The sequence below is a fragment of the Panulirus ornatus genome, chromosome 19 (assembly GCF_036320965.1).
Source record: "Panulirus ornatus isolate Po-2019 chromosome 19, ASM3632096v1, whole genome shotgun sequence".
Lineage (NCBI taxonomy): Eukaryota > Metazoa > Arthropoda > Malacostraca > Decapoda > Palinuridae > Panulirus > Panulirus ornatus.
In genome coordinates, this window is record NC_092242.1 from 23,106,753 (window position 1) to 23,133,285 (window position 26,533).

Here is a 26,533-nt window from a genome sequence, read left to right on the forward strand (position 1 = left end):
GTTGAGGGTCAAGTCAATTGGGAGGTAAGTTTGAATGGAGAAAAACTGGAGAAAGTAAAGTGTTTTAGATATCTGGGAGTGGATCTGGCAGCGGATGGAACCATGGAAGCAGAAGTGGATCATAGGGTGGGGGAGGGGGCGAAAATCCTGGGAGCCTTGAAGAATGTGTGGAAGTCGAGAACATTATCTCGGAAAGCAAAAATGAGTATGTTTGAAGGAATAGTGGTTCCAACAATGTTGTATGGTTGCAAGGCGTGGGCTATGGATAGAGTTGTGCGCAGATAGGTGGATGTGCTGGAAATGAGATGTTTGAGGACAATGTGTGGTGTGAGGTGGTTTGATCAAGTAAGTAATGTAAGGGTAAGAGAGCTGTGTGGAAATAAAAAGAGTGTGTTTGAGAGAGCAGAAGAGGGTGTTTTGAAATGGTTTGGGCACATGGAGAGAATGAGTGAGGAAAGATTGACCAAGAGGATATATGTGTCGGAGGTGGAGGGAACGAGGAGAAGTGGGAGACCAAATTGGAGGTGGAAAGATGGAGTGAAAAAGATTTTGAGTGATCGGAGCCTGAACATGCAGGAGGGTGAAAGGTGGGCAAGGAATAGAGTGAATTTGATCGATGTGGTATACCGGGGTTGACGTGTTCTCAGTGGATTGAATCAGGGCATATGAAGCATCTGGGGTAAACCATGGAAAGTTGTGTGAGGCCTGGATGTGGAAAGGGAGCTGTGGTTTCGGGCATTATTGTATGACAGCTAGAGACTGAGTGTGAACGAATGGGGTCTTTGTTGTCTTTTCCTAGCGCCACCTCGCACACATGAGGGGGGAGGGGGATGGTATTCCATGTGTGGCGAGGTGGCGATGGGAATGAATAAAGGCAGACAGTGTGAAGTGTGTGCATGGGTATATATGTATGTGTCTGTGTGTGTATATATATGTGTACATTGAGATGTATAGGTATTTATATTTGCGTGTGTGGACGTGTATGTATATACATGTGTATGGGGGTGGGTTGGGCCATTTCTTTTGTCTGTTTCCTTGCGCTACCTCGCAAACGCGGGAGACAGCAACAAAGCAAAATAATAAATGAATATATATATATATATATATATATATATATATATATATATATATATATATATATATATATATATATATATATATATATTTTGAAGGTTTGGTGAATGTGTTTGATGATAGAGTGGCAGATATATAGGGTGTTTTGGTCGAGGTGGTGTGCAAAGTGAGAGGGTTAGGGAAAATGATTTGGTAAACAGAGAAGAGGTAGTAAAAGCTTTGCGGAAGATGAAAGCCGGCAAGGCAGAAGGTTTGGATGGTATTGCAGTGGAATTTATTAAAAAAGGGGGTGACTGTATTGTTGACTGGTTGGTAAGGTTATTTAATGTATGTATGACTCACGGTGAGGTGCCTGAGGATTGGCGGAATGCGTGCATAGTGCCATTGTACAAAGGCAAAGGGGATAAGAGTGAGTGCTCAAATTACAGAGGTATAAGTTTGTTGAGTATTCCTGGTAAATTATATGGGAGGGTATTGATTGAGAGGGTGAAGGCATGTACAGAGCATCAGATTGGGGAAGAGCAGTGTGGTTTCAGAAGTGGTAGAGGATGTGTGGATCAGGTGTTTGCTTTGAAGAATGTATGTGAGAAATACTTAGAAAAGCAAATGGATTTGTATGCAGCATTTATGGATCTGGAGAAGGCATATGATAGAGTTGATAGAGATGCTCTGTGGAAGGTATTAAGAATATATGGTGTGGGAGGCAAGTTGTTAGAAGCAGTGAAAAGTTTTTATCAAGGATGTAAGGCATGTGTACGTGTAGGAAGAGAGGAAAGTGACTGGTTCTCAGTGAATGTAGGTTTGCGGCAGGGGTGTGTGATGTCTCCTTGGTTGTTTAATTTGTTTATGGATGGGGTTGTTAGGGAGGTGAATGCAAGAGTTTTGGAAAGAGGGGCAAGTATGAAGTCTGTTGGGGATGAGAGAGCTTGGGAAGTGAGTCAGTTGTTGTTCGCTGATGATACAGCGCTGGTGGCTGATTCATGTGAGAAACTGCAGAAGCTGGTGACTGAGTTTGGTAAAGTGTGTGAAAGAAGAAAGTTAAGAGTAAATGTGAATAAGAGCAAGGTTATTAGGTACAGTAGGGTTGAGGGTCAAGTCAATTGGGAGGTGAGTTTGAATGGAGAAAAACTGGAGGAAGTGAAGTGTTTTAGATATCTGGGAGTGGATCTGGCAGCGGATGGAACCATGGAAGCGGAAGTGGATCATAGGGTGGGGGAGGGGGCGAAAATTCTGGGAGCCTTGAAGAATGTGTGGAAGTCGAGAACATTATCTCGGAAAGCAAAAATGGGTATGTTTGAAGGAATAGTGGTTCCAACAATGTTGTATGGTTGCGAGGCGTGGGCTATGGATAGAGTTGTGTGCAGGAGGATGGATGTGCTGGAAATGAGATGTTTGAGGACAATGTGTGGTGTGAGGTGGTTTGATCGAGTAAGTAACGTAAGGGTGAGAGAGATGTGTGGAAATAAAAAGAGCGTGGTTGAGAGAGCAGAAGAGGGTGTTTTGAAGTGGTTTGGGCACATGGAGAGGATGAGTGAGGAAAGATTGACCAAGAGGATATATGTGTCGGAGGTGGAGGGAGCAAGGAGAAGAGGGAGACCAAATTGGAGGTGGAAAGATGGAGTGAAAAAGATTTTGTGTGATCGGGGCCTGAACATGCAGGAGGGTGAAAGGAGGGCAAGGAATAGAGTGAATTGGAGCGATGTGGTATACCGGGGTTGACGTGCTGTCAGTGGATTGAATCAAGGCATGTGAAGCGTCTGGGGTAAACCATGGAAAGCTGTGTAGGTATGTATATTTGCATGTGTGGACGTATGTATATACATGTGTATGGGGGGGGGGTTGGGCCATTTCTTTCGTCTGTTTCCTTGCGCTACCTCGCAAACGCGGGAGACAGCGACAAAGTATAAAAAAAAAAATATATATATATATATATATATATATATATATATATATATATTTTTTTTTAATTTTTTTTTTTTTAATTTTCCAAAAGAAGGAACAGAGGGGGCCAGGTGAGGATATTCCGAAAAAGGGCCCAGTCCTCTGTTCTTAATGCTACCTCGCTGATGCGGGAAATGGCGAATAGTTTGAAAAAAAAAAAAAAAAAAATATATATATATATATATATATATATATATATATATATACATATATTCGACGTGCTGTCAATGGATTGAACCAGGGCATGTGCAGCGTCTGAGGTAAACCATGGAAAGTTGTGTGGGGCCTGGATGTGGAAAGGGAGCTGTGGTTTCGGTGCATTATTACATGACAGCTAGAGACTGAGTGTGAACGAATGGGGCCTTTGGTGTCTTTTCCTAGCGCTACCTCGCACACATGAGGGGGGAGGGGGTTGTTATTCCATGTGTGGCGAGGTGGCGATGGGAACAAACAAAGGCAGACAGTGTGAATTGTGTACATGTGTATATGTCTGTGTGTACATATATGTGTACATTGAGATGTATAGGTATGTATATTTGTGTGTGTGTATGTATATACATGTGTATGTGGGCGGGTTGGGCCATTCTTTCGTCTGTTTCCTTGCGCTACCTTGCTAATGCGGGAGACAGCGACAAAGCAAAATAAATAAATAATAAAGAAATATATATTTTTTATATATTTATTTTGCTTTGTTGCTGTCCCGCGTTTGCAAGGTAGCGCAAGGAAACAGACGAAAGAAATGACCCAACCCACCCCCATACACGACGAAAGAAATGGCCCAACCCACCCCCATACACATGTATATACATACACGTCCACACACGCAAATATACATACCTATACATCTCTATGTACACATATATATACACACACAGACACATACATATATACCCATGCACACAATTCACACTGTCTGCCTTTATTTGTTCCCATCGCCACCTCGCCACACATGGAATAACAACCCCCTCCCCCCTCATGTGTGCGAGGTAGCGCTAGGAAAAGACAACAAAGGCCCTTTTTGTTCACACTCAGTCTCTAGCTGTCATACAATAATGCCCGAAACCACAGCTCCCTTTCCACATCCAGGCCCCACACAACTTTCCATGGTTTACCCCAGATGCTTCACATGCCCTGATTCAATCCACTGACAGCACGTCAACCCCGGTATACCACATCGATCCAATTCACTCTATTTCTTGCCCGCCTTTCACCCTCCTGCATGTTCAGGCCCTGATCACTCAAAATCTTTTTCACTCCATCTTTCCACCTCCAATTTGGTCTCCCACTTCTCGTTCCCTCCACCTCCGACACATATATCCTCTTGGTCAATCTTTCCTCACTCATTCTCTCCATGTGCCCAAACCATTTCAAAACACCCTCTTCTGCTCTCTCAACCACGCTCTTTTTATTTCCACACATCTCTCTTACCCTTACATTACCTATTCGATCAAACCACCTCACACCACATATTGTCCTCAAACATCTCATTTCCAGCACATCCACCCTCCTGCGCACAACTCTATCCATAGCCCACGCCTCGCAACCATACAACATTGTTGGAACCACTATTCCTTCAAACATACCCATTTTTGCTTTCCGAGATAATGTTCTCGACTTCCAAACATTCTTCAAGGCTCCTGGGATTTTCTCCCCCTCCCCCACCCTATGATTCACCGCTTCCATGGTTCCATCCACTGCCAGATCCACTCCCAGATATCGAAAACACTTTACTTCCTCCAGTTTTTCTCCATTCAAACTTACCTCCCATTTGACTTGACTCTCAACCCTACTGTACCTAATAACCTTGCTCTTATTCACATTTACTCTTAACTTTCTTCTTTCACACACTTTACCAAACTCAGTCACCAGCTTCTGCAGCTTCTCACATGAATCAGCCACCAGCGCTGTATCATCAGCGAACAACAACTGACTCACTTCCCAAGCTCTCTCATCCACATCAGACTTCATACATGCCCCTCTTTCCAAAACTCTTGCATTCATCTCCCTAACAACCCCATCCATAAACAAATTAAACAACCATGGAGACATCACACACCCCTGCCGCAAACCTACATTCACTGAGAACCAATCACTTTCCTCTTTTCCTACACGTACACATGCCTTACATCCTCGATAAAAACTTTTCACTGCTTCTAACAACTTGCCTCCCACACCATATATTCTTAATACCTTCCACAGAGCATCTCTATCAACTCTATCATATGCCTTCTCCAGATCCATAAATGCTACATACAAATCCATTTGCTTTTCTAAGTATTTCTCACATTCTTCAAAGCAAACACCTGATCCACACATCCTCTACCACTTCTGAAACTACACTGCTCTTCCCCAATCTGATGCTCTGTACATGCCTTCACCCTCTCAATCAATACCCTCCCATATAATTTACCAGGAATACTCAACAAACTTATACCTCTGTAATTTGAGCACTCACTCTTATCCCCTTTGCCTTTGTACAATGGTACTATGCACGCATTCCGCCAATCCTCAGGCACCTCACCATGAGTCATACATACATTAAATAACCTTACCAACCAGTCAATAATACAGTCACCCCCTTTTTTAATAGATTCCACTGCAATACCATCCAAACCTGCTGCCTTGCCGGCTTTCATCTTCCGCAAAGCTTTTACTACCTCTTCTCTGTTTACCAAATCATTTTCCCTAACCCTCTTACATTGCACACCACCTCGACCAAAACACCCTATATCTGCCACTCTATCATCAAACACATTCAACAAACCTTCAAAATACTCACTCCATCTCCTTCTCACATCACCACTACTTATTATCACCTCCCCCTTAGCGCCCTTCACTGAAGTTCCCATTTGCTCCCTTGTCTTACGAACTTTATTTACCTCCTTCTAGACCATCTTTTTATTCTCCCTAAAATTTAATGATACTCTCTCACCCCAACTCTCATTTGCCCTCTTTTTCACCTCTTGCACCTTTCTCTTGACCTCCTGTCTCTTTCTTTTATACATCTCCCACTCAATTGCAATTATTCCTTGCAAAAATCGTCCAAATGCCTCTCTCTTCTCTTTCACTAATAATCTTATTTCTTCATCCCACCACTCACTACCCTTTCTAATCAACCCACCTCCCACTCTTCTCATGCCACAAGCATCTTTTGTGCAATCCATCACTGATTCCCTAAATACATCCCATTCCTCCCCCATTCCCCTTACTTCCATTGTTCTCACCTTTTTCCATTCTGTACTTAGTCTCTCCTGGTACTTCCTCACACAAGTCTCCTTCCCAAACTCACTTACTCTCACCACCCTCTTCACCCCAACATTCACTCTTCTTTTTTGAAAACCCATACAAATCTTCACCTTAGCCTCCACAAGATAATGATCAGACATCCCTCCAGTTGCACCTCTCAGCACATTAACATCCTAAAGTCTCTTTCGCGCGCCTGTCAATTAACACGTAATCCAATAACGCTCTCTGGCCATCTCTCCTACTTACATACGTATACTTATGTATATCTCGCTTTTTAAACCAGGTATTCCCAATCACCAGTCCTTTTTCAGCACATAAATCTACAAGCTCTTCACCATTTCCATTTACAACACTGAACACCCCATGTATACCAATTATTCCCTCAACTGCCACATTACTCACCTTTGCATTCAAATCACCCATCACTATAACCCGGTCTCATGCATCAAAACCACTAACACACTCATTCAGCTGCTCCCAAAACACTTGCCTCTCATGATCTTTCTTCTCATGCCCAGGTGCATATGCACCAATAATCACCCATCTCTCTCCATCAACTTTCAGTTTTACCCATATTAATCGAGAATTTACTTTCTTACATTCTATCACATACTCCCACAACTCCTGTTTCAGGAGTACTGCTACTCCTTCCCTTGCTCTTGTCCTCTCAGTAACCCCTGACTTTACTCCCAAGACATTCCCAGACCACTCTTCCCCTTTACCCTTGAGCTTCGTTTCACTCAGAGCCAAAACATCCAGGTTCCTTTCCTCAAACATACTACCTATCTCTCCTTTTTTCACATCTTGGTTAGATCCACACACATTTAGACACCCCAGTCTGAGCCTTCGAGGAGGATGAGCACTCCCCGCGTGACTCCTTCTTCTGTTTCCCATTTTAGAAAGTTAAAAAATACAAGGAGGGGAGGATTTCTGGCCCCCCGCTCCCGTCCCCTCTAGTCGCCTTCTACGACACGCGAGGAATGCGTGGGAAGTATTCTTTCACCCCTATCCCCAGGGATAATATATATATATATATATATATATATATATATATATATATATATATATATATATATATACATATATATATATATATATATATATATATATATATATATATATATATATATATATATATATATATATACATACTCATACACACGCATATATACACACACATATACATACATATGTATATTTTTTCTTTTTTTTTTTTTTTTGGTTTGTCGCTGTCTCCTGCGTTTGCGAGGTAGCGCAAGGAAACAGACGAAAGAAATGGCCCAACCCACCCCCATACACATGTATATACATACGTCCACACACGTGTTTTGGCTCTGAGTGAAACGAAGCTCAAGTGTAAAGGGGAAGAGTGGTTTCTGAATGTCTTGGGAGTAAAGTCAGTGGTTAGCTTTCCATGGTTTACCCAGACGCTTCACATGCCCTGATTCAATCCACTGACAGCACGTCAACCCCGGTATACCACATCGATCCAATTCACTCTATTCCTTGCCCTCCTTTCACCCTCCTGCATGTTCAGGCCCCGATCACACAAAATCTTTTTCACTCCATCTTTCCACCTCCAATTTGGTCCCCCACTTCTCCTCGTTCCCTCCACCTCCAACACATATATCCTCTTGGTCAATCTTTCCTCACTCATTCTCTCCATGTGCCCAAACCATTTCAAAACACCCTCTTCTGCTCTCTCAACCACGCTCTTTTTATTTCCACACATCTCTCTTACCCTTACGTTACTTACTCAATCAAACCACCTCACACCACACATTGTCCTCAAACATGTCATTTCCAGCACATCCATCCTCCTGCACACAACTCTATACATAGCCCACGCCTCGCAACCATACAACATTGTTGGAACCACTATTCGTTCAAACATACCCATTTTTGCTTTCCAAGATAATGTTCTCGACTTCCACACATTCTTCAAGGCTCCCAGAATTTTCGCCCCCTCCCCCACCCTATGATCCACTTCCGCTTCCATGGTTCCATCTGCTGCCAGATCCACTCCCAGATATCTAAAACACTGTACTTTCTCCAATTTTTCTCCATTCAAACTTACCTCCCAATTGGCTTGACCCTCAACCCTACTGTACCTAATAACCTTGCTCTTATTCACATTTACTCTTAACTTTCTTCTTATATATATATATATATATATATATATATATATATATATATATATATATATATATATATATATATATATAGTGGTTTGGGCACATGGAGAGAATGAGTGAGGAAAGATTGACCAAGAGGATATATGTATCGGAGGTGGAGGGAACGAGGAGAAGAGGGAGACCAAATTGGAGGTGGAAAGATGGAGTGAAAAAGATCTTGTGTGATCGGGGCCTGAACATGCAGGAGGGTGAAAGGAGGGCAAGGAATAGAGTGAATTGGAGCGATGTGGTATACCGGGGTTGACGTGCTGTCAGTGGATTGAATCAAGGCATGTGAATTGTCTGGGGTAAACCATGGGAAGCTGTGTAGGTATGTATATTTGCGTGTGTGGACGTATGTATATACATGTGTATGGGGGGGGTTGGGCCATTTCTTTCGTCTGTTTCCTTGCGCTACCTCGCAAACGCGGGAGACAGCGACAAAGTATAATAAAATAGATTTTTTTTTTTTATACTTTGTCGCTGTCTCCCGCGTTTGCGAGGTAGCGCAAGGAAACAGACGAAAGAAATGGCCCAACCCCCCCCCATACACATGTATATACATACGTCCACACACGCAAATATACAAACCTACACAGCTTTCCATGGTTTACCCCAGACGCTTCACATGCCTTGATTCACTCCACTGACAGCACGTCAACCCCGGTATACCACATCGCTCCAATTCACTCTATTCCTTGCCCTCCTTTCACCCTCCTGCATGTTCAGGCCCCGATCACACAAAATCTTTTTCGCTCCATCTTTCCACCTCCAATTTGGTCTCCCTCTTCTCCTCGCTCCCTCCACCTCCGACACATATATCCTCTTGGTCAATCTTTCCTCACTCATTCTCTCCATGTGCCCAAACCACTTCAAAACACCCTCTTCTGCTCTCTCAACCACGCTCTTTTTATTTCCACACATCTCTCTTACCCTTACGTTACTCACTCGATCAAACCACCTCATACCACACATTGTCCTCAAACATCTCATTTCCAGCACATCCATCCTCCTGCGCACAACTCTATCCATAGCCCACGCCTCACAACCATACAACATTGTTGGAACCACTATTCCTTCAAACATACCCATTTTTGCTTTCCGAGATAATGTTCTCGACTTCCACACATTCTTCAAGGCCCCCAGAATTTTCGCCCCCTCCCCCACCCTATGATCCACTTCCGCTTCCATGGTTCCATCCGCTGCCAGATCCACTCCCAGATATCTAAAACACTTCACTTCCTCCAGTTTTTCTCCATTCAAACTCACCTCCCAATTGACTTGACCCTCAACCCTACTGTACCTGATATATATATATATATATATATATATATATATATATATATATATATATATATATATATAATTTTTTTTTTATCTGAGGAATTTTTTAGATTCATAAAGGTAACTTAGCGGGTACTTATAGCACTAGTTCTACTGTTACCACTGATTACGTCGTCTAGATCTTATTAGTAATGATTATTTATTGTTAACATGAATAATAATGAAAGTTGTGGAGTTTTACTGATAGTTTTATATAAAAAAAGTCACATGGATATTTTTGCCTGACATTTTGGTTGAGAGAAATTATTTCATGGTTATGATATATGTTATTTGATGTGATATATAGTATGGGATTTTAAGACATTATTTTCATCATCAAATTTCTATATCATAAAGATGGCTGTCAGTATGATTTTATTTATTGCATTATTATAATGAACAGAATATCATTTTTTTTGATGATTTTGAAGTTGTCCTTTTCTGTCACTCATCACAAAATCCCATATTTGCAGATTAAAATACCACCATCTTCGTACAAATCATCCAGAAACTGTTTTGCTGTTTTTTTAAGCTGTAACTTTAGTAGTTACAGTTACTTGTCTCAGCTTTTAGACTGGCTCACCTTTTCATTTGCCATTTTCTCACGTTCCCAGAATGTGTAGTACCCTGATAGCTTGTGAAATATGTTACATGATTAAACCTTCATTGCGACACTGATGCATTAAAAGAAACTGCTGTCAGCACCATGTCATTACATGCTTGGTGTGCATCTATTATTTAGGAATATAGAAATGAAAGAAAGAAAAAGTTAACAAAGTTTTCATGATTTTGTGCTCCAAATGAGCATTTCCATTTTGGATATGTCATTTCATGAATTCCATTCAGTTTCATACATCATAATAAATCATTGGCTTTACATAGGGAGTGAACTGAGTGGGTACATTGATAAGTACATTAGTTCTAATCACTCAGTTTATGTGACATTGTTCAGATATAGTGTGACTAAATGCACTCTAGATACCATGGTAAAAGATAAACTGAAACAGTTAAGTTTTCATTTATTGACTCTGGCTTGTTTTGGATATGAGGATAAGAAGTTCAGATAAATGAGGGTTGATCTTAATGATTGTGTGATTTCTTTGTGAAGTATAATGTTTTCATCATTATTCCAATGGAGTGTTCTTAATTGTTATTTCACTAGCTTTATGTTTAGTACGATATTTTCTATATCTTGCTTTAGATTCAAATCCCTCTTTCTATCTTTGTAAGAAGTTAAGGTTTGTGGATGTGGAGTTGTGTGCTTAACAGCTGAGGGGATTGCAGGCTTGTACGTTTGTGTAGAGTGTGGTCACGAGCTGTTCTCCAGCCAGGCTAAGTATGATCATCACACTCCATGGCCAGCATTCACTCAAACCATCCATAAGAACTCGGTGAAAAAGGTTGCTGAAGAGGGTCGTCCAAGGGCACTCAAGGTTAGATAACTTTTTTTTAAGTTGTTAATTTTCTGCCATTTTTTCTCATTGCTTTGCAAGATATTTTGTATATTGAGTTTGACTTCTTAGATATAGGTACATGCATGTATCATATTGTTTTTTCTGGCAAAATTTGCATATTTATCTCTTTCCTTGTCATAATTCATTGCTGGTGAACAACAGTTTTATTGTATATGAATTTTTTTATATAGAAACATTTCAAGAAAGTCTAGAGCAAGAAGTGGAAATGAATAAGTGCTTGAAGAAGTATAAATAGCCATAGCTTCAAATTAACAGAAATAAATGATATTGTTGCAGATGACCAAAACTTAAAAGTTTTAATACTGTTCAGAAAAGTACACTGTAGGTGTCTTCTGCACAGGAGGACATGAATATGAAATATATGTAACACAAAGGATTTCCAAATACAGCTAAATTTCAAGTTCTTCATACGTGTTTCTTAGAGACCCTTAATATAACTTTATTAAGAGCACCATATATTAGACTGTATAATTGCTTTTATTAATATATGGAGCTAAGACCTGGACAATTACACAGCCAAAAAGATGTCTAGCCTAAGCAACAGAGATGAAACCCCTCAGGACAATGTTTGGAAATACAGGTAAAGTTGGAAAATACGGAAAATACTTCAGTAGAGGAAAGTTGGTTTACCAGCTTGACTGGAGGAAGTAGAAAGTACAGGTAAGATGGTTTAGGCATGATCATTGATTAATCTTGATTCTACTGATGTGCTTCACACATAAAGAAGAACAGGTAGAAGACCTGTTGTACCTTAATTGTTATGGACTGATTGGATATAAAAAAAGTAGTAGTGAGCACAGGCAGCCACTGACCAATTAGGTATATCACTTTGTTGGTAGGCAGCCAACAACCAGGGAGGTACATTACCAGTACTACCCACCTGGGTACAGGGAGGTTTAGTGATGGCTGCACCTCAGTGGTTGTCAAGTTGCACTCCTCTGACCCAGTTAGCTGTCTTTCCTCTCTGCCTCACCCACATGTAGACTACTGGCATTTTGTCCACAGACCTACAATCTCTCTTAATCATACATAACACTTGACAACACTTAACTCACACAGCTCATTCTTCATAACTCTAGATTTTCCTGTGTTGAGCACTATGCACTAACCCTGCCTTTTGGCAAAATGGTAGGAGCAGTAAATAGAAGTAGAAGGTAGGAACATTTAGGCAGGAACATCGGGTAGAAACGTTTAGTAGAAGTAGTAGGTAGGAGCATTAGGTAAAAGTAGTGTGTAGGAACATTAGGTAGGAGCCTCTGCAAACACTGCACTAGAGTTTCCCTCTGCCAGTGGCTTGTTAAGTGTGTGGCAGGAAAGGCTAACAAGCAGCTCTAGAGTTTACTAGTTATGGAGACTTTATTGCCATGGCCACCCCCTTGAAGGAGTTCCAGTTTGAACAGGCATCAGAGATATAGTTATTTAGAACCTGAGTGGATATTGCGAGGGTTAATGACAACTGCATAGTGAGTCAGCACTTAGGGGCTGTCAAGTTGGACTCCTCTGACCCTGGTAGCTGTCTTTTCTTTCTGCCTTACCCATATGTGGACTGGTGGCTTTTTGTCCACAGACATAGAATCTCTCTGTGTCTCATAATTCTTGATAACAATTAACCTCCACAACTCATTCTTCTTAATTCTAGTTTTTCTGCAATGAGTGCTATGCACTAGCCTTGCCTTTTGGCAAAATAGGATGAGTAATAGACAGAAGTAGAAGGTAGGAACAGTTGTTGGGTATATCAAGAAACATTAGGTAGATGTAATAGGTAGGAAAATTAGGTTGGAGCTTTATATAGTAGAAGGTTGGAACAATAGGTAAGAACATTAGGTAGACACAGTGGGTAGTAGTTGGTTGAAACATTAGGTAGGATCCTCTGGAAACACAAGAGTTGCCCTCTGCCAGTGGTCTTTTAAGGGTGAGGCACTGAAGGCTAAGCAGCACTGGAGTTCATCAGTTATGGAGACTCCATCATGGCCATCCCTCTTGAGGGAGTTCCTGCGAGGAACAGTCACCAGGAATATAGATAGATATAGGTGTACGTGTAGGAAGAGAGGAAAGTGATTGGTTCTCAGTGAATGTAGGTTTGCGGCAGGGGTGTGTGATGTCTCCAAGGTTGTTTAATTTGTTTATGGATGGGGTTGTTAGGAAGGTGAATGCAAGAGTTTTGGAAAGAGGGGCAAGTATGAAGTCTGTTGTGGATGAGAGAGCTTGGGAAGTGAGTGAGTTGTTGTTCACTGATGATACAGCGCTGGTGGCTGATTCATGTGAGAAACTCCAGAAGCTGGTGACTGAGTTTGGTAAAGTGTGTGAAAGAAGAAAGTTAAGAGTAAATGTGAATAAGAGCAAGGTTATTAGGTACAGTAGGGTTGAGAGTCAAGTCAATTGGGAGGTAAGTTTGAATGGAGAAAAACTGGAGGAAGTAAAGTGTTTTAGATATCTGGGAGTGGATCTGGCAGCGGATGGAACCATGGAAGCGGAAGTGAATCATAGGGTGGGGGAGGTGGCGAAAATCCTGGGAGCCTTGAAGAATGTGTGGAAGTCGAGAACATTATCTCGGAAAGCAAAAATGGGTATGTTTGAAGGAATAGTGGTTCCAACAATGTTGTATGGTTGCGAGGCCTGGGCTATGGATAGAGTTGTGTGCAGGAGGGTGGATGTGCTGGAAATGACATGTTTGAGGACAATGTGTGGTGTGAGGTGGTTTGATCGAGTAAGTAATGTAAGGGTAAGAGAGATGTGTGGAAATAAAAAGAGCGTGGTTGAGAGAGCAGAAGAGGGTGTTTTGAAATGGTTTGGGCACATGGAGAGAATGAGTGAGGAAAGATTGACCAAGAGGATATATGTGTCGGAGGTGGAGGGAACGAGGAGGAGTGGGAGACCAAATTGGAAGTGGAAAGATGGAGTGAAAAAGATTTTGTGTGATTGGGGCCTGAACATGCAGGAGGGTGAAAGGCGGGCAAGGAATTAAGTGAATTGGATCGATGTGGTATACCGGGGTTGACGTGCTGTCAGTGGATTGAATCAGGGCATGTGAAGCGTCTGGGGTAAACCATGGAAAGTTGTGTGGGGCCTGGATGTGGAAAGGGAGCTGTGGTTTCGGGCATTATTGCATGACAGCTAGAGACTGAGTTTGAATGAATGGGGCCTTTGTTGTCTTTTCCTAGTGCTACCTCGCACACATGAGGGGGAGGGGGATGGTATTCCATGTGTGGCGAGGTGGCGACGGGAATGAATAAAGGCAGACAGTGTGAATTGTGTGCATGGGTATATATGTATGTGTCTATGTGTGTATATATATGTGTACATTGAGATGTATAGGTATGTATATTTGCGTGTGTGGACGTGTATGTATATACATTGTGTATGAGGGTGGGATGGGCCATCTCTTTCGTCTGTTTCCTGTGCTACCTCGCAAACGCGGGAGACAGCGACAAAGCCAAAAAAAAAAAAAAATAGGTGATTAGATACAAGAATTCAAGGCGACCATCCAAGAGTTATAACAACTTACAAATAATCATGACCGACAGACCTGAAGACTGTTAATCACGAGACTTTCCAGCTGACAGGTATAAACGTACTTGGGAAGCTCTGAAAAGATAAAGCAATAAATCATTACTTATGTTGACACAGTGTGTGATTTTTTGTTATTAATTTTCATATCAGCAGGAGAGCAAATATGATATAACAGGATTCAGGAAAATGAAAATTAATGGAAAGTAGAAAGATTTTTCAGATTTACAGTATATTAAATTGTTTTGGATGTTAAAAAAACAATTTATTCTGCAGAATTTTCTCCATCACCAATCCAGACAGCTTTATTTTGTGTTTGCATTTTACTATGCTCTTCGTGTCCTGCACTGTCCTCAGCATTTTGAATTTTATTTGCTTTTTAACAAAAACATTTGCAGATATGCTCAAGAAAATCAACCCTCTTAGGTCATTGCCTTAAAAGAACTGTCTTCCTCAGATGGGGAATATTAGAAAAATGAAAAAAATTTAAACCCCAGCCATTCAAACTGTACCTCAAAGACATATAAACCTTGTTACAAAGCTAAGGCCTTTAAATATTTGTGCCCCCACTGACATCAACAGCTCTGGAGTAAGACAGTCCCTCTGCCTCAGCACCCTGTTTTTGGCATTTTACAGACATTCTGCCAATTCTCAGGTACCATACCATGAGCCATCCTAGCTAACCAGTCAGCAGCACAATCACCCCCTTTCTGTAAAAAATTAGCTGCACTCCCATCCATTCCTGCTGATTTGCTGCTCTTCATCTTACCCAAGGCTCCCACCATCTCTTCTCTGTTCACCAAACCAATAACCATGACACACACTTTGTATACCTCAATGTCCAAAACATCCCACATCTACCATCCTCTAATCATACATATTCAGCAGTCCTTCATAGTGCTCCCTCTGTCTCCTCACCTCTTTTTGCCTATTACCACTTCCACATTTGCCCCCTTCATTGATATTCCTACTTGTTCTCTTGTTTTTATCCCACTGTTAACCTCCTTCTAAAACATTTTCTTTTTTCCCTGAAGTTTGCTGATACATGCTCACCCCAGTTCTCATTTGCCCTCTTTTACAGCCCCTGCACCTTCATCTTAACCTCCAGCTGCTTTCTCTTTTACATCTCCCAGTTGCTTGCACTTCTTCCCTGAAAATGATACCCATACACCTCACTTTTCTTTCTCACTAGCAGTTTAGTTTCCTTACCCTACCACGTACTATCCTGTTCCACCCATCCATCTCCCACCTTCTGCATGCCAAACACTTCTCATGTACTCCCACCTTTTTCCATTTTACACTCGGTTAAAGGGGTGAATTCTCATGGATACAACCCATATATTGGGTATAGATATTTTAACCCCCTGCCGAGCAAGTGCTCTCTCAGATGCACAAAGACTTACCTTATGGAAGAGAAATTGTACTGTATCTTTAAAACCAACATTTTTTTTTTAAAGGTATCTTGTGGGAAGTGTGGAAATGGATTAGGCCATGAATTTTTGAAGGATGGACCTGATGGCAAGTCACGATTCTGAATATTCTCTCACTCCCTCAAGTTTGTACCTAAACAAGGTAAGACAGCTTCATTTGTTTAAGGTGTTGTAGGTAATTTGCATTTACAGTACGTACCTTATCCACAATATTTTGCCCCTTTTACTTTTCAGTATATTATCGAGAATGTTTTTTCTACATTAATTTTTTTTCTATTAAAGTGCTCTCTTTACATCATACTTAGAAAACATTGGCGCTTTTTCTCTTGTGCATGGTATTAAATATTTGTAGAATCAAGTTAACATGTGTAAACTCTGATTTTATAAGACACAAATTGCTCATTCTTTTTTTTAAGTTACAAGAAATAAGGTCTCAAGTCTATCTCTCCTGCAGAGAATGGGCTGGGGACTACAGTTCTGTAATCATTCCCAATAGAAATTGATTGTAGCAATGGTCAGAATTGGCATTCCTGTAAAAAATTTAGACAAGATGTACAGGTTTGTATGGGAGAATGGATTGTGAGAAGAATCAGTAATGAATAGAAGGAATGGAAATTATTGATACCTTTAATGAGGGAAAGCTGTACATGTTAAATCTGTGCAAGACATGGTTGGATTGAGAGGAAGTGGGGCTTATGAGTGGAATGGAGTAAAGGGTGGGTGTAGATTAGGCTTGCTTGATGGTACAGATGATTATGTAAGAGATATAGAAATGATAATGAAACATAAGTGGTTTTAAAAGATGGCTGAGTGTGTGTCAGGGCAAGATTATAGGTTGCAAAATTCAAGCAAGTGGTTTAAAATTGCTTATGGTTGGTTATGTTCCATGTAATCATTAGAGAAGAGGAGATTAAAGGCACACTCTGAATAGAATGTGGAAGAACAATGAAGGATCCAGACCTATTGTAGAATAACTATGTAATATATCACTGGGCGAGAAATAAGAAACTTGTGGGGAACATCTACATAAATATTAAGAGGGAGACTTTACATGTGGTTGAAAACAGTCCATTGAACCCAGAATAGGTAATTATATAGTACATGTGACAGCAGAGAGGATTAGTCATCAATCAGGATATATGGTGAGCACCGAGCATTAGTCCTGCATCATGGTGAAATCTCTTCGTAGGTTATCATGGGTCGGTAGGTACTCTCTCTCTCTTTCAGCCTAATATTACACATTACATATTTAAGAGTGTGATGAAAAAACAAAGAATCGACCACCGTAGTTTAAATGAACTAATAAGGGAAGAACAGCACAGATTTGCTCCTGGTAAAAGCACGTAAACACTACTATCAGCTCATTATAATGATGTGAAACATTGATAAATGGGAAAAGAATGCATACATTGATGTATGTTTCTTGATTTTGGACACTGTTTCTTGATTTTGGAAAGGCTTTTGATAAAGTAAACTATGGAATGCAAATGAAAAAGTTGTAAAACATTATAAAAAAGTAGGAAAATGGATTAAAGAATTTGTAATCAACAGAAAGTTTAAAGCAGTTACAAATAGAAACACATCTGTGTAAGGTGTACTTTCAGGGGTACAACACAGCAGTTCTTGCCCTAGTATTTTTTGTAGTCACGATCTCAGACACAGATGAGGAGGCAAGAGATGGTATTTGTCAGTAGTTTCACTAATGATATAAGTGTTCGGCAGTTGAAAATAAGGATGGTTATGAAAAACTCCAAAGGGATTTGGGTATAACAGTAAACCCTTGATTCAACGGACCCTGATATAATGGATTTTGGATTTAACAGAAAAATAATAATACAGTACTTTGATAATACACACCTCGACATTCCATTATGCCCAGGGGAGCCGGTAGATAAAAAAAAGATAAACTATTCTCCAGTTTATCAGATGATGTTGCTGGGGCACCAGGACACCATCTCACAGCTGTTTTCCTGCTGCCAGCTATGAGGGTGACTTGTCTCCTTCAGGGGGGGTATTGAATCATAGCTTGAGCTGCTTTGCTGTTGTGCAGGCTACCTCAGACACCCATGTTGACCCTCAACACCCGTTTAGTGGCCTTTACCGCTGCTTCAGTGCATCCACTGGACTGGGGTAAGTGGGCTGAGGAGATGCAGGCCATGATTTTTTGTAGAAAGTATCCATCTCCTTGCTGTCTAGATTGGTTCCCCCATCCAAGGCAATTTTCTTGGGTGCTTCCCATCTGAAAAAGGTAAGCAGCCTTGCGATAACTTGGGATTTTCCAGCGTAGGTTCAAATCCTACTCACTGCTCCATGTAAAAGGTGCAATGAAAGCAGGTAGTCCATCCTCACTTTATTATATAGAAGCATCCTTTCACAGGAGAGGGATGGCATCATCTCTATGTCAGTCTTACTCCTGCCTCCATCTTGCCCAGCGAGCTTTCTCACACTGCTGGGTGCCTGCCTGCCAACTATTGTACCACATACTAAATTCTACAGTGATAGAGGAGTTAAGGGAAAGCATGTGGACTTAAATATGGTGCAGAAATAGGTTACATTCGATTTAATGGACTTTTGCCATTAACAGACACCCCTTCCCCCTATTAGTCTGTTAAATTAAGGGTTTACTGTATTTATAAATTGGTATATGAGAACTTAACAGAATTTCATGAAGATAAGTTTAAAAACCTAAGTTAGGGCTAGGAAACCGACCAAGAAAGACACATCCACTCACATGCACATATGTATATATATATATATATATATATATATATATATATATATATATATTTTTTTTTTTTTTTTTTTTTTTGCTTTGTCGCTGTCTCCCGTGTTTGCGAGGTAGCGCAAGGAAACAGACGAAAGAAATGGCCCAACCCACCCCCATACACATGTATATACATACGTCCACACACGCAAATATACATACCTACACAGCTTTCCATGGTTTACCCCAGACGCTTCACATGCCCTGATTCAATCCACCGACAGCACGTCAACCCCGGTACACCACATCGCTCCAATTCACTCTATTCCTTTGCCCTCCTTTCACCCTCCTGCATGTTCAGGCCCCGATCACACAAAATCTTTTTCACTCCATCTTTCCACCTCCAGTTTGGTCTCCCTCTTCTCCTCGTTCCCTCCACCTCCGACACATATATCCTCTTGGTCAATCTTTTCTCACTCATTCTCTCCATGTGCCCAAACCACTTCAAAACACCCCCCTCTGCTCTCTCAACCACGCTCCTCTTATTTCCACACATCTCTCTTACCCTTGCGTTACTTACTCGATCAAACCACCTCACACCACACATTGTCCCCAAACACCTCATTTCCAGCACATCCATCCTCCTGCGCACAACTCCATCCACAGCCCACGCCTCGCAACCATACAACATTGCTGGAACCACCATTCCCCCAAACACACCCATTTTTGCTTCCCGAGACAATGTTCTCGACCTCCACACATTCTTCAAGGCTCCCAGAACTTTCGCCCCCTCCCCCACCCCATGATCCACTTCCGCTTCCATGGTTCCATCCGCTGCCAGATCCACTCCCAGATATCCAAAACACCTCACTTCCTCCAGTTTTTCTCCATTCAAACTCACCTCCCAATTGACCTGACCCTCAACCCCACTGTACCTAATAACCCTGCTCTTATTCACACCCACTCCCAACTCTCCTCCTTCACATATATATATATATATATATATATATGTGGGTCAATGTGGGCCAGCCTCCAGCAACCTGAACCCCGCAAGCCTGAGCCTGTGTATGATGTAGAAAAAGGAATGGCTGCTCTCACCCATGGTCACAGCTTAAGCGTCGCGTCATGAGAAGAACCATCATAATGGAGTTGCATGGACTGTGATCCTTGCTGTGGTTACAAGAATGTTCTTCCGCCCACCAGTGATGCTACTACGTTTGTGAATCAAGAACCATTGCAACACAAACCTCGCCAGGTGGTAGAGTGTCCCGCAGTGTATCGAGACAGACTTCCCCAGAACTTTTTGAAGGGGAAGTAAATGTTTATAGTTGTGTTACTGGAGTGATAGTTTTCATACATAGTGCTTTGACAAGAAAATAGTGAAATTGGAAAAAATGTAGCTTAGACATTGAAGCTTATTGATACGGTGGTTAAATTGATGAGAACTACTATTGACGTTTGTGTAAATAAATTATACATTTCCCTTTTCCATAGCCAGAGGTTGAACCATTATGTGACATTCATTTTTTCATTTCATTTCAAGCTAGAAGTTTCAGTTTTCTAAATTATTTCTTACATTTTTCATATGTATATATATGTATATGTGTGTGTGTGTATATATGTGCGTATGTATGTGTATGTATATATATATGTATATATATATATATATATATCATCCCTGGGGATAGGGGTGAAAGAATACTTCCCACGCATTCCTCGCGTGTTGTAGAAGGCGACTTGAGGGGACGGGAGCAGGGAGCCAGAAATCCTCCCCTCCTTGTATTTTTTAACTTTCTAAAATGGGAAACAGAAGAAGGAGTCACGCGGGGAGTGCTCACCCTCCTCGAAGGCTCAGACTGGGGTGTCTAAATGTGTGTGGATGTAACCAAGATGTGAAAAAAGGAGAGATAGGTAGTATAGGAGGAAAGGAACCTGGATGTTTTGGCTCTTAGTGAAACGAAGCTCAAGGGTAAAGGGGAAGAGTGGTTTGGGAATGTCTTGGGAGTAAAGTCAGGGGTTAGTGAGAGGACAAGAGCGAGGGAAAGAGTAGCAGTATTCCTGAAACAGGAGTTGTGGGAGTATGTGGAAGAATGTTAGAAAGTAAATTCTCGATTAATATGGGTAAAACTGAAAGTTGATGGAGAGAGATGGGTGATTATTGGTGCATATGCACCTGGGCATGAGAAGAAAGATCATGAGAGGCAAGTGTTTTGGGAGCAGCTGAATGAGTGTATTAGTGGTTTTGATGCACGAGACCGGGTTATAGTGATGGGTGATTTGAATGCAAAGGTGAGTAATGTGGCAGTTGAGGGAATAAGTGGTATACATGGGGTGTTCAGTGTTGTAAATGGAAATGGTGAAGAGCTTGTAGATTTATGTGCTGAAAAAGGACTGGTGATTGGGAATACCTGGTTTAAAAAGTGAGATATACATAAGTATACGTATGTAAGTAGGAGAGATGGCCAGAGAGCGTTATTGGATTACGTGTTAATTGACAGGCGCGCGAAAGAGAGACTTTTGGATGTTAATGTGCTGAGAGGTGCAACTGGAGGGATGTCTGATCATTATCTTGTGGAGGCTAAGGTGAAGATTTGTATGGGTTTTCAGAAAAGAAGAGTGAATGTTGAGGTGAAGAGGGTGGTGAGAGTAAGTGAGCTTGGGAAGGAGACTTGTGTGAGGAAGTACCAGGAGAGACTAAGTACAGAATGGAAAAAGTTGAGAACAATGGAAGTAAGGGGAGTGGGGGGGAAGAATGGGATGTATTTAGGGAATCAGTGATGGATTGCGCAAAAGATGCTTGTGGCATGAGAAGAGTGGGAGGTGGGTTGATTAGAAAGGGTAGTGAGTGGTGGGATGAAGAAGTAAGATTATTAGTGAAAGAGAAGAGAGAGGCATTTGGACGATTTTTGCAGGGAAAAAATGCAATTGAGTGGGAGATGTATAAAAGAAAGGGACAGGAGGTCAAGAGAAAGGTGCAAGAGGTAAAAAAGAGGGCAAATGAGAGTTGGGGTGAGAGAGTATCATTAAATTTTAGGGAGAATAAAAAGATGTTCTGGAAGGAGGTAAATAAAGTGCGTAAGACAAGGGAGCAAATGGGAACTTCAGTGAAGGGCGCAAATGGGGAGGTGATAACAAGTAGTGGTGATGTGAAAAGGAGATGGAGTGAGTATTTTGAAGGTTTGTTGAATGTGTTTGATGATAGAGTGGCAGATATAGGGTGTTTTGGTCGAGGTGGTGTGCAAAGTGAGAGGGTTAGGGAAAATGATTTGGTAAACAGAGAAGAGGTAGTAAAAGCTTTGCGGAAGATGAAAGCCGGCAAGGCAGCAGGTGTGGATAGTACTGCAGTGGAATTTATTAAAAAAGGGGGTGACTGTTTTATTGACTCGTTGGTAAGGTTATTTAATGTATGTATGACTCATGGTGAGGTGCCTGAGGATTGGCGGAATGCGTGCATAGTGCCATTGTACAATGGCAAAGGGGATAAGAGTGAGTGCTCAAATTACAGAGGTATAAGTTTGTTGAGTATTCCTGGTAAATTATATGGGAGGGTATTGATTGAGAGGGTGAAGGCATGTACAGAGCATCAGATTGGGGAAGAGCAGTGTGGTTTCAGAAGTGGTAGAGGATGTGTGGATCAGGTGTTAGCTTTGAAGAATGTATGTGAGAAATACTTAGAAAAGCAAATGGATTTGTATGTAGCATTTATGGATCTGGAGAAGGCATATGATAGAGTTGATAGAGATGCTCTGTGGAAGGTATTAAGAATATATGGTGTGGGAGGCAAGTTGTTAGAAGCAGTGAAAAGTTTTTATCGAGGATGTAAGGCATGTGTACGTGTAGGAAGAGAGGAAAGTGATTGGTTCTCAGTGAATGTAGGTTTGCGGCAGGGGTTTGTGATGTCTCCATGGTTGTTTAATTTGTTTATGGATGGGGTTGTTAGGGAGGTGAATGCAAGAGTTTTGGAAAGAGGGGCAAGTATGAAGTCTGTTGTGGATGAGAGAGCTTGGGAAGTGAGTCAGTTGTTGTTCGCTGATGATACAGCGCTGGTGGCTGATTCATGTGAGAAACTGCAGAAGCTGGTGACTGAGTTTGGTAAAGTGTGTGAAAGAAGAAAGTTAAGAGTAAATGTGAATAAGAGCAAGGTTATTAGGTACAGTAGGGTTGAGGGTCAAGTCAATTGGGAGGTAAGTTTGAATGGAGAAAAACTGGAGGAAGTAAAGTGTTTTAGATATCTGGGAGTGGATCTGGCAGCGGATGGAACCATGGAAGCGGAAGTGGATCATAGGGTAGGGGAGGGGGCGAAAATCCTGGGAGCCTTGAAGAATTTGTGGAAGTCGAGAACATTATCTCGGAAAGCAAAAATGGGTATGTTTGAAGGAATAGTGGTTCCAACAATGTTGTATGGTTGCGAGGCGTGGGCTATGGATAGAGTTGTGCGCAGGAGGATGGATGTGCTGGAAATGAGATGTTTGAGGACAATGTGTGGTGTGAGGTGGTTTGATCGAGTAAGTAACGTAAGGGTAAGAGAGATGTGTGGAAATAAAAAGAGCGTGGTTGAGAGAGCAGAAGAGGGTGTTTTGAAATGGTTTGGGCACATGGAGAGAATGAGTGAGGAAAGATTGACCAAGAGAATATATGTGTCGGAGGTGGAGGGAACGAGGAGAAGTGGGAGACCAAATTGGAGGTGGAAAGATGGAGTGAAAAAGATTTTGTGTGATCGGGGCCTGAACATGCAGGAGGGTGAAAGGAGGGCAAGGAATAGAGTGAATTGGATCGATGTGGTATACCGGGGTTGACGTGCTGTCAGTGGATTGAATGAGGGCATGTGAAGCGTCTGGGGTAAACCATGTAAAGCTGTGTAGGTATGTATATTTGCGCATGTGGACGTATGTATATACATGTGTATGGGGGTGGGTTGGGCCATTTCTTTCGTCTGTTTCCTTGCGCTACCTCGCAAACGCGGGAGACAGCGACAAAGCAAAAAAAAAAAAATAAAAAATATTATTTTTTTTTTATTATACTTTGTCGCTGTCTCCCGCGTTTGCGAGGTAGCGCAAGGAAACAGACGAAAGAAATGGCCCAACCCCCCCCATACACATGTATATACATACGTCCACACACGCAAATATACATACCTACACAGCTTTCCATGGTTCACCCAAGACGCTTCACATGCCTTGATTCAATCCACTGACAGCATGTCAACCCCGGTATACCACATCGCTCTAATTCACTCTATTCCTTGCCCTCCTTTCACCCTCCTGCATGTTCAGGCCCCGATCACACAAAATCTTTTTCACTCCATCTTTCCACCTCCAATTTGGTCTCCCTCTTCTCCTCGTTCCCTCCACCTCCGACACACATATCCTCTTGGTCAATCTTTCCTCACTCATTCTCTCCATGTGCCCAAACCATTTCAAAACACCCTCTTCTACTCTCTCAACCACGCTCTTTTTATTTCCACACATCTCTCTTACCCATACGTTACTCACTCGATCAAACCACCTCACACCACACATTGTCCTCAAACATCTCATTTCCAGCACATCCATCCTCCTGCGCACAACTCTATCCATAGCCCACGCCTCGCAACCATACAACATTGTTGGAACCACTATTCCTTCAAACATACCCATTTTTGCTTTCCAAGATAATGTTCTCGACTTCCACACATTCTTCAAGGCCCCCAGAATTTTCGCCCCCTCCCCCACCCTATGATCCACTTCCGCTTCCATGGTTCCATCCGCTGCCAGATCCACTCCCAGATATCTAAAACATTTCACTTCCTCCAGTTTTTCTCCATTCAAACTCACCTCCCAATTGACTTGACCCTCAACCCTACTGTACCTAATAACCTTGCTCTTATTCACATTTACTCTTAACTTTCTTCTTCCACACACTTTACCAAACTCAGTCACCAGCTTCTGCAGTTTCTCACATGAATCATCCACCAGCGCTGTATCATCAGCGAACAACAACTGACTCACTTCCCAAGCTCTCTCATCCCCAACAGACTTCATACTTGCCCCTCTTTCCAAAACTCTTGCATTTACCTCCCTAACAACCCCATCCATAAACAAATTAAACAACCATGGAGACATCACACACCCCTGCCGCAAACCTACATTCGCTGAGAACCAATCACTTTCCTCTCTTCCTACACGTACACATGCCTTACATCCTCGATAAAAACTTTTCACTGCTTCTAACGACTTTCCTCCCACACCATATATTCTTAATACCTTCCACAGAGCATCTCTATCAACTCTATCATATGCCTTCTCCAGATCCATAAATGCTACATGCAAATCCATTTGCTTTTCTAAGTATTTCTCACATACATTCTTCAAAGCAAACACCTGATCCACACATCCTCTACCACTTCTGAAACCACACTGCTCTTCCCCAATCTGATGCTCTGTACATGCCTTCACCCTCTCAATCAATACCCTCCCATATAATTTACCAGGAATACTCAACAAACTTATACCTCTGTAATTTGAGCACTCACTCTTATCCCCTTTGCCTTTGTACAATGGCACTATGCACGCATTCCGCCAATCCTCAGGCACCTCACCATGAGTCATACATACATTAAATAACCTTACCAACCAGTCAACAATACAGTCACCCCCTTTTTTAATAAATTCCACTGCAATATATATATATATATATATATATATATATATATATATATATATATATATATATATATATTATATTTATATTTATTTTGCTTTGTCGGTCTCCCGCGTTAGCGAGGTAGCCCAAGGAAACAGACGAAAGAATGGCCCAAGCCACCCACATACACATGTATATACATACACGTCCACACACGCAAATATACATACCTATACATCTCAATGTACACATATATATACACACACAGGCATATACATATATACACATGTACATAATTCATACTGTTTGCCTTTATTGATTCCCATTGCCACCCCGCCACACATGGAATAACAACCCCCTTCCCCCTCATGTGCGCGAGGTAGCGCTAGGAAAAGACAACAAAGGCCCCATTCGTTCACACTCAGTCTCTAGCTGTTATGTACTAATGCACCAAAACCACAGCTCCCTTTCCATATCCAGGCCCCACACAACTTTCCATGGTTTACCCCAGACGCTTCACATGCCCTGGTTCAATCCATTGACAGCACGTCGACCCCGGTATACCACATCATTCCAATTCACTCTATTCCTTGCACGCCTTTCACCCTTCTGCATGTTCAGGCCCCGATCACTCAAAATCTTTTTCACTCCATCTTTCCACCTCCAATTTGGTCTCCCTCTTCTCCTCGTTCCCTCCAACTCTGACACATATATCCTCTTGGTCAATCTTTCCTCACTCATTCTCTGCATGTGACCAAACCATTTCTAAACACCCTCTTCTGCTCTCTCAACCACACTCCTTTTATTTCCACACATCTCTCTTACCCTTACATTACTTAATCGATCAAACCACCTCACACCACATATTGTCCTCAAACATCTCATTTCCAGCACATCCACCCTCCTGCGCACAACTCTATCCATAGCCCACGCCTCGCAACCATACAACATTTGGAACCACTATTCCTTCAAACATACCCATTTTTGCTTTCCGGGATAATGTTCTCAACTTTCAAACATTCTTCAAGGCTCCCAGAA

General features: G+C 41.7%; 1 protein-coding gene across 2 annotated transcripts in view; it reads left to right on the forward strand.

Annotated features, from left to right (window-relative positions):
* LOC139755445 (methionine-R-sulfoxide reductase B1-like) overlaps nt 1-26,533 on the forward strand; it is a 116,637-nt gene that overhangs the window by 63,662 nt on the left and 26,442 nt on the right. Inside the window, exons 2-3 of one of the 2 annotated variants that reach the window (XM_071673754.1) lie at nt 11,043-11,191; nt 16,198-16,312. In XM_071673754.1, the coding sequence (XP_071529855.1) occupies nt 11,043-11,191; nt 16,198-16,312 (264 nt within the window). The remainder of the gene's footprint in view (nt 1-11,042; nt 11,192-16,197; nt 16,313-26,533) is intronic. The other variant, XM_071673755.1, reaches the window with a different exon arrangement.